Source organism: Aplysia californica, unplaced genomic scaffold, assembly GCF_000002075.1.
Source record: "Aplysia californica isolate F4 #8 unplaced genomic scaffold, AplCal3.0 scaffold01832, whole genome shotgun sequence".
In the NCBI taxonomy this organism is placed as follows: Eukaryota; Metazoa; Mollusca; class Gastropoda; order Aplysiida; family Aplysiidae; genus Aplysia; species Aplysia californica.
This window is the reverse complement of record NW_004799102.1, coordinates 14,764-23,945: the sequence shown is the minus strand read 5'-3', so window position 1 is coordinate 23,945 and position 9,182 is coordinate 14,764. Positions and strand designations below refer to the sequence as shown.

Here is a 9,182-nt window from a genome sequence, read left to right as displayed (position 1 = left end):
GGAGAGAGAGAGAGAGAGAGAGAGAGAGCGAGAGAGAGCGAGAGAGAGAGAGAGCGAGAGAGACAGAGAGAGAGAGAGAGAGACAGAGAGAGAGAGAGAGAGAGAGAGAGAGAGAGAGAACATATAATATTTTTAATTGTTTTCACGTTGTACCACATTATGTGAAGAAGTAAACTTTGTTCGACTTTGCAAATGTGAGGCAGCGTGGTGAAATCAGGCACTCGTCAAAATAACGAAACCGGAGAAACAGGCAATTTTCCGCCAGTGGGGAAATTTTTATCGAATTTTTATTTTTTGGCTTAACCTCTTTCATGTCCATATAAAACACATTGCCATGTGAATCTTACTGATTTGAAAAACACTTTTCACTGATTAAAGGCTCAAAATATGCCATTTTTTTTTCAGTTTTCGAAGACTCTTTAGCTATTGGAGTTACCAAACTTTGGCAGCCATTTTGTAGCTAATTTCACTACTGAAACCTCACTTCTTTCGATCGCAAATACCTTGAGTTCAATTCAAGATAAATGGATATTTATTTGATTGAAAGCAGGGCAAATAAATCAGCTTTCAGATGATACTAATAACTCCACATGCCCAAAGACTGACAAGCGCCTGACTCCACCGCGTCGTGACAGATATGTGAGGTGTGCTGGCAAAATGAGTTACTTCTCGGATTTTAGCGTTATGGAAACTGATACACCAACTTGATAGCTGAAGTTTGTGCAATTTGTGAGCATGGAATAGTAAAAGACACGGTAGACTTGAACAAAATGGCATCTATTGAAAATCTATAAATCTGACCCCAGTGTCGATTTTCAGCTGATATCTCCATTCTTGGGTCGTGAGAAGTAACTCATTTTGCCAGCAAATCTCACATAAAATTAATTCAAACTAACCGGAAGGGCACAAAAGGAAAAGCAAGACGTGAAGCGTGCTGACAGAATGAGTAACTTCTCGCAATCCACAAATGGAGAAATTGGCCCAAAATCAACATCAATGAGGGTCAAATTTGTAGATTTGTTTTTTATTGATGCCATATATATAATATATTCTTAAGCCATAACCTGTCTTTTATCAGTTCATACTTATAAATTCATATTTCCACTCCTTAAACCACGAGGAGATTGGTCTTATAGATGTAACTCAATAGAATGACCAAACACAAAATGAGAATAGACATCTGCTTTCCTCTTGAAAAAAAAAAAGAATGGTGATCTGAAGATATAACCTCAAATTGTATGGATTGCATTATCTAATTTAACGTATTCATACAACGTATCTGATCCCATACAATCGGCGGATTCCAAGTAGTGTCTTTTAGAAATTTTGATTTATAATAATATTGCTCCATTTATTATTTTAATAATATTTCATTATTTTACTTAAATCAATTCTATTGTTAGTATTATTGTTTTTTATATTGATGTTATGACCGTGTTTCTTCTTCTTCTTTTTCTTCTTCTTCTTCTCATTATCAATATTTGTATTATGATAATCATTAGCATTATTTATTTATTTATTTATTATATATTTATTTATTTATTTATTTATTTAATTGATGTTTTTTTCCCCCCCTTAATTATCATTAATACTGCCCTTAATCCATAAACGTGTTATCGATAAAAAAAATAGACGGTAACATAAATGATGACACTATAAGGGGGGGTTGGGTGATGAGAAGGGGTGGGGGGAGGGGGGGAGGCAATTACAGCGAATTATAGGCGCGATTTCCAATTTGAGAACCATAGATATGGGGTACATAGAAGCGGAACCAATAAATTGGCAAAAAGATATTATTAATCCGAATACAGGAAAACGAGGCTAAAACAGCACCTGGACATGGATGGCTGGTGCCTCTATAAATAAATCATTGATGGTCTGGTCTGACTTATAAATTATTGCAAAGACTTCACCTATAAACGTGATGTATCTTTATTTCCTTAAGGCAAGCCCTGAATCCGAGAAGTAACTCATTTTGTCAGGAGCATGCTTCACAGATATATAAAAGGAATTGTGAAGGCCGTAAAACTATTGATGATATTACTTATTACAAATCTATATTCAAATTACAATGTGAAGAAGACATAGTGTGACTTTGTAACAAACAAATGCGATGGGCTATGACGAAAGCATTAAAGTGTCAGAAGCTTATACGAGTTCTAAACTAATAGATCTCTCTCTCACTTCACTCGCAGGGATTTTCTCACCTTGTTCTTGCTTGAAAACTAACGCTTGCTGTGAACAGAATACAAAAAAAGAAATAATAGTACTTAACTTACATTACATGGAATGTATCTGAACAAAAGAATATACATATGAGTTTTTAAAAATAGTTAAGGGCAGCTCATAATTAAAGGAGAAAGAGTCATTGGGTTGACATAACGTTTCATAATATCAAATGATAAAAAAATAATTTAGTGACATGTCATGTCTGTTACTGTATTGAAGCTAAAATCATATATTCTGTTTGTGACAAAATAGGAAAAAAAAAATATTCAAGTTCAAGACAAATTTTTAAATTAATATGTTACGAAATATGTTAAAGTAATATAATTATATATATCTATATTTCTTAAAATCAGTCCATCTGCAACTCATAAGAGATCTGAGAAGCTTCCCTTTTGATTCAGTCAGGCTCTTTGAGTAGCTAACACACTCGCGGAATGGCACCCATTATTGCATCAATCACAAAGTGCGAGCCAGTGTAGAAGCATTGGCCCGGCAACACATCACTGACCCCTGGACACAAATGCAAAGAATCAAGAATTTGGCCTGTGTTATTTACAACGCAGTGGCTACGTTCATAGCGCCCTGAATCATCTACCATTGGCAGAAAGACACTGGCTTCTTTGAACATTAGCAGACCACCACTATGTTTAGATCATATATATTCTTGCACGCGAACTAGTCAGCCAATGCGTATCCCTAAGCATGCGTGGCTAATGCGCATGCCTAGTTAGGTCCACGTTTAATGGATTACAATACTTAACAGAAGAGGTGTGTGGAAATAACCACAAAAAAGGGGGGGGGGGTGTCACACAACGCAAACACTGTCCGTCCGTTCGGAAACTGGAGTCTTTCACTAAATGTAACGCACTCCCGCAATCACACAAAACGACAGAAAAATCAAACAATAAATTATGATAAAATAACCACTTACTGCTCTGTCTGAAATAAGAAGGGCACTCAGAGAAAACACAGTGTGAAAGGGCGCTCTTATAATGATTGCGGAGACGACATCACTGACCAGTCATGCAGAGATAACGATCCAATTGTGGCACTCAATTTAATGGGAATGCTTATTAATTAGATCTAAATTTAGGGGCCACAACGGATTCCTTGTTGTCCAGGAGACCGGGGAAGAGAAGGGAGCCACTAGGCTGACAGTGAGCCAGCCAGCACGCGGCAGTCCGCGCAAAGAAGAAAAGCGAGCTATGTCACTAGATTGACCAACGAGTTGCAATCCGTGTCTGTGATGGTTGAAAAATCCGGTACGGGGAGCCATTTGTCAAATTTTTGTGAGTCGGACATCGAAGGGGGAAGACGGGCGAATCAGAGAGAAGGAGAGAGAGTAGCAGAGAGTGGCGCAAGTGAGCATCCATATTTGTGGACGCCGCGCAGCGATGCAACCAAGATACGGGCATGAGACGGCCCAAAAACGTAGTTCCAGCAGGTGGTCTGCTAATCTTCTATTTTACCAAAGGACGACTGATACGCTATGGTCACTCAAAGTTCAAATCAAAGTGAATGAGAAACAGCACAGGAGTAGACTACACGCATAAAAAATAATGCAGTGGTGGTCCGAATGCAACGGAGACGTCTCAGTTTGCAGAGGGCGATGGTGGGCACAGCGGAACAGCCATTGTCGCCAAGGCCTTGCTCACTTTGAGCGTGAAACACGACTTCAATTCTTTCTACCCATGTGCCGACCCGACAGCGCTCGACAATTTGAAAATAAAAGTCGTTAGAAGAAACCATCATCTACGCAGAACGGAAAGCTTAGAAGGCCAAGGCGGGAAGAGGGGTGAGAATGAATGGGTGAACAAAAAGTAGAAGGAAAAAGAGTAGGGCGTGAAGTGAACACAATTATTCTCAAATTGCAAACTGCATTCAGGGAGCCACTTACGTAGCCTGCAAACTAGATCTGCGTTCCCGGCTAGCAACTGTGTTACTGTGTATACATTTACAACGCCAATGTACCAGTAACTGGCTATGGTACGGCACAGTTAGTTATCGAAAAATGGGTGTCGTAAAATGAACAAAGTTACAATGGTCCCATGCGCAGACTGAAGAATAAAATGAGGGCTGTCATACAAAATAATGCAGCTAAAGGACCATAAAAACTTAACGAATCATTGAAAGAACAGAATCCAAAATACTATTCTATCAAATAAGTCTAAATGACACGGCATTATTCCTTACCGCATTCATGGCTTGATTTGTGTACTTGTGTTGTTGTGGTAAATCCTAACTCTTTAATTTTGAAGTTTAGTTAGACACATAGAGCTGTTTCTAATCTGGAAGAGCTCTTCCAAAATGTCTTTGCCCGAATAGACTTTCAAGTGTATTTTCTACTTTTGTTATTGTTTTTGAACCAGTGCCTTTTTTAAGAAGTGTGTAGGAAAAACTTCTTTGAAAAAATCAATATATTCCTTTAAATATAAAAAGGAAACTTTGTCAATCTTTATAAATATGTCCATTTTAAATCTACTCAATTGTTTAATCTCAACCTCCGGTAGTTTGAAGCCTGGAAACATCTCTGGCATGAACTTTTACTGGGATTGACCTTTCAAAGTAGTCTTCCGAATCACAGGATAGACGAGTGATCTGTTTGTGATTTTGACCCCGTCAAAATGTAATTAAATTCACGAGAGATCAACAGCGTGTAAGTCAACATGAATTGTTTCTACAAAGTAATTTAATGTTTGTCGAAAAATATACTCTAAATCTAGATTCTAGATCTTGTGAAAGATCGTATGATGATTACGTTGCCCGTCCGTTTCATTAAGACAAGAATAGGACAGGTCGTCGAAGTGTCCTCTGAATCTGATTGAAGATTGTTTTTGTAATTAATTTTGGTTTTGATCGATAGATTTAGATCTAGATCTAGATCTAGATATAATCTAGATCTAGTATGCGGTGGTGAAAGGACTCTTTTACCACAGTCCTCGTCAGGACAACAATTACTTATTATTTGCACACTCATTGTTAATTGAAACGAAAATTGAAACATATAAATGCATTATTCATTATAAAAGTGGCCACCTCTATTCTCACCCGGAATGAGAATAGTGCAGGCGAGTCTTGTGGCTATTCTCACCCGGTGCGCGTTCACCAAATTTTGCGTTCACCCTAAACCACAGAATTCTACACTGTGATAACAGAAAAATTGTAGAATTCTGTGCCATGAACAAACGTTCCATTACAACTGTAGCCTACTAAACTAAAAGCGTACAATTTTGTCTGTGGGCAGTGGAGAGAGAGAGAGAAAGAGAGAGAGGAGTAGCGCGAGAATTTCCGGGCAAAACAAAATGGCGACCCGCGTAGGTCGGCTCGATTCGAAAAGTTAAATAGCCGTAGCATCTTTGTAGACAACCAAATAAATTTACTTTTGGGTTTTAACATCATTTTTTAACTTTGTTTTGGTCAATTTGATCGTCCACACCGATAGACAGTATTCAGAAAGAGACAGAGAGAGAGAGAGAAGAGGGGAGGAGTTGATCTTGCGAGAACTTCCGGGCGGGTGAGAATAGCCACTTTCTATAAAAGTTTTAATCACAGATGCGACTACACACAATACACAAGGGCGTAAATCGGGCTACGATTGGCTGTACCTGTGGTGGGTACTATGGAGCCCAGTGGATGGGCCAAAGGAGATGGGGGAGGGGGGGGAGAAAGTGGAGATGAAAGCAGAAGACAGAATATTGCAAGAGAGGAGACCATTTTAGAGAAGAAAATTTTTCGAAGTGGCTAGCCGTACTTAAGTATAGTAGATCTAGGTTTGGCCCTATCGACTCAAACCTGTTAAGTACACAGGTCTCATTAAATCTAGATCTAGTAATTTTATTCAGGTTCAAATACATGCAAGTCAGTTGTAAGGCACCTTTTGGTTTTGTCTGAAATACAAATACTTTAGGCATTGCAAACTAAAAATTTCATTTACATTTCAGCCATCAATATTAAGTATGGCTAGCCTGACAGTCTAGCCGTTCTTAAGTACGGCTAGCCAAGAAGTCTAGCCGTACATAAATCTTAGGCCCTATTAACATTCCTTTGAATGAGAGGCGAACACCTTAACCTCTAGGCCACGAGAGCCCCTCCCCAGTGTCTCTTCCAGATCTGGCACCTAATGATGTTTATCAATGTATTCTCTTTTCTTTCTTTTTTTGTTTCAGGTCAATGAGAATGATAGCTGTGAAGGATTGCAATTATTGGAAGACTGATTTTCATATATTTTTGTGAACATCTGCTATCTAAGAGGATAAATGGAACTGGCTGTAGGTTGTTTATAAAACTCTTCGTTATACTGCAGCATTGTGAGTATGATTCTTATATATATATATATATACCAATGTTTAAAAGAAATGTTTTTTTCTTCATTGTTCCTCTATGGTGGCAACATGGCTCCTGTGGGAAGAAGGGTGTAAGACCTTGATCTGTTGATTAGACATCATCGTCTATAGAAACGATCTGAATTATTTTTTTTTGGGGGGGGGGGGGCCTACTTGGTTTTTATTTGTTGTGGACCTTAGTCAAAAGCCAAAGCTAGGTCAATATCGAATGTACAGTGGAGAACAGAAGATTGGGATTTATAATGATTTTAATGATGGTTGATTGGGATGTGGGTATAGCATCATTATCATCCCACTTCAAAGGTAATCTCTATGCTCATTATAATTTATTTATTGCTCTGAAAGGACCCTAAGATGGGAAAGTCACCGGCAGAATTAAGCAATTCCTGATACCTTCCAGGCCAAGGCAGGAGAAAGTTGGATGAAATCTGTTGATATATACCCAAACTCTTGAAAGTGAGTCTAAAACTAAAACTCAGTGTGTAGCATGCCACTCCATGAGCATTTCAGTTGAGTCAGTCGAATGTCTTTCCCAAGGGAAAAAAACCCAGTTAAGCTTAGACTGGGATTTGAACCTTTTTTCTTTCAACTTTCAGTTGCTTGTCCAGCTGTCTGATTACTGGCCACGCACACACACAGACCTGCAATATGTTTTTATTGACAGCAGCTTTCCTGTTTTCTTTAAAAAAAGCTCTTTGAGTTGCAAGCGCTGTAAAACCTCTCTTAAAATTAAACTAAAAACTCTTTGACATGGGCCTTGTCCAGGTCACTGATGTTCGTTATTTCCGGGGTGCCTTGATAGTCGAAGCAGACTTTGTGCTGTTGAGGCAAGAGAGGTGAGCAGAGTAAGTCTGATTTTCTGTAAGGACTTCTCTGTTGACATCCACCCCTTGGTGCTCATATAACCTTTTGCAGTTGCGAGCGCTGTAAAACCTCTGTTAAAATAAAATTTTAAAAAGCCTCACAAGGACTCTAATTGTCGTTTTTCTCTTTATTTCCACAGGTGTATAGTTTATATTTATACTTAACATTTTTTATCCGAACCGTTCCGCCTTAAACCGCCAAGATGAGCTTCGAGGTGGAGGAAATCCAGGTGATCGAGCTGAAGATGATGGACAAGCGCAAGTACTTCCCCTTGACCTTGGCCAGCGGGCTCACCATACGCAGCATGCTCTACCCCTTCATGCTCATCAAGACCAGGCTGCAGATCCAGCGCGGCCACACCGTGTACAGGGGGACCTTTGACGCGCTCTTCAAAATCGGGGCCAACGAAGGCGTGTCGGGGTTATACCGAGGATTCTGGGTAAGAATTGTTGGTTTTGGTTTGTTTTGTGGGGTTTTTTTGTGTTCTGGAGAGTTGTCAGATGAGGTGGTCAGTTAAGTAATATTGTCCTTGTTGTTTAGGTAAACTCAGAATGTTGTTTTTGGTATTTATTCAATCCAACAATGAAGTCGAAGTATTTCTTTATTTTGCCCTTAAAAAAAAACTGTGTCTACATCTGTGTTACGTGTTCTGTGAGGATTTCAAATCTTTAGTGGAATTTATATATATGGTATGTGTCTGTTTGTGTGTATATACGTATATATATGGAGTGTGTGTGTGTATGTGTTTGTGTAGATTCTTTGTGAGAATTAGGCTTTGTTTTTGTTTTGTTTTTTTCCTCGAGAGGTGTCAGCTGGTGGTGTTATCCAGCCTGCTGGTGGTAACGACTCTTGTTTATATTATATCTATTTTTTTTTATGTTGCAGTTTTGTCATTTTAGAATTTAAAGATTTTGTTAGTTGTTTTTATGGTGTAGTGGAGGGTTGGATGCGGGTTTGTTTGTTTCGTGTTTTGTTTTCTTTACTTTACTTTAAATTTTCTTTTCCGATCCAGCGGCCATTTGGGTTCTAGATCTAGCGTTTTTTGGGTTTTTTTGTGTGTGTTTCCCTCTGTCATTTCTGTCTCTCTGTCTTACTTTTTCCTTGCACTAAATAGCCATTGTGAATTTTAACCACTCACTAGCTATAGTATTATTGCTTCATTCCTCCTGCTACAAAGAGATTTTTTTCTCACTGAAATCTTAATCTCGTCAAAATTTCTCCACTAGGTGTCCTGCCTGCAGCTGTTCCCGTCCATGGCGTACATTTCGACGTACGAAGGCACACGGCATTACCTGGCAGAACACATGAACATCATGGACAACAGCGTCCGCTCCTTCATTGGTCAGTTTTCTTTTCTTTTTTTTTTTTTTTTTGTAAGTTTTTTTATGTTGCTCGCAACTGCCGAAGGTCATATGAGCACATGGGACACATTTAACATTTTCAGTTGGTAGGAAATTTTGAATTTTTCCCGGGTGGCTGCCGAAACCTACTCAAATAGATTTTTAGACCACCAAGGGGTCTTAAACGTGCGCAGCTTGCACGTCTCAGAGATTTTTCGCCCTTGTCCAAGAAGGGTAGGTGATTGGTCTTACCTACCAGAAGATCAGGGGTGTGGCTGAAAGACAGCAGTAAGAAGGAGCCAAGGAGTAGCAGTAGAAAGGCTGTAGATAGAGTCAGGAGCCCAGATGAGGGGGCAAAGGAGGTCAGTTGTTAAGGATTCACATCTTACTTGGGCAAAGTAGTGAG

General features: G+C 39.0%; 2 protein-coding genes across 2 annotated transcripts in view; one reads left to right on the top strand and one right to left on the bottom strand.

Annotated features, from left to right (window-relative positions):
• LOC101857003 (WD repeat-containing protein 61) overlaps positions 1–4,523 on the bottom strand; it is a gene marked incomplete at its 3' end in the record, with an annotated part of 12,415 nt that extends 7,892 nt beyond the window's left edge. The window contains 2 exon segments of the mRNA XM_013091011.2: positions 2,208–2,235; positions 4,423–4,523. Of these exon segments, the coding sequence (XP_012946465.1) occupies positions 2,208–2,235; positions 4,423–4,431 (37 nt within the window).
• Positions 4,524–7,581: 3,058 nt separating this feature from the next.
• LOC101856781 (solute carrier family 25 member 44) overlaps positions 7,582–9,182 on the top strand; it is a 7,719-nt gene continuing 6,118 nt past the window's right edge. Inside the window, exons 1-2 of the mRNA XM_013091010.2 lie at positions 7,582–7,875; positions 8,663–8,777. Coding sequence (XP_012946464.1) covers positions 7,639–7,875; positions 8,663–8,777 — 352 coding nt within the window. The 5' untranslated portion in view covers positions 7,582–7,638. The remainder of the gene's footprint in view (positions 7,876–8,662; positions 8,778–9,182) is intronic.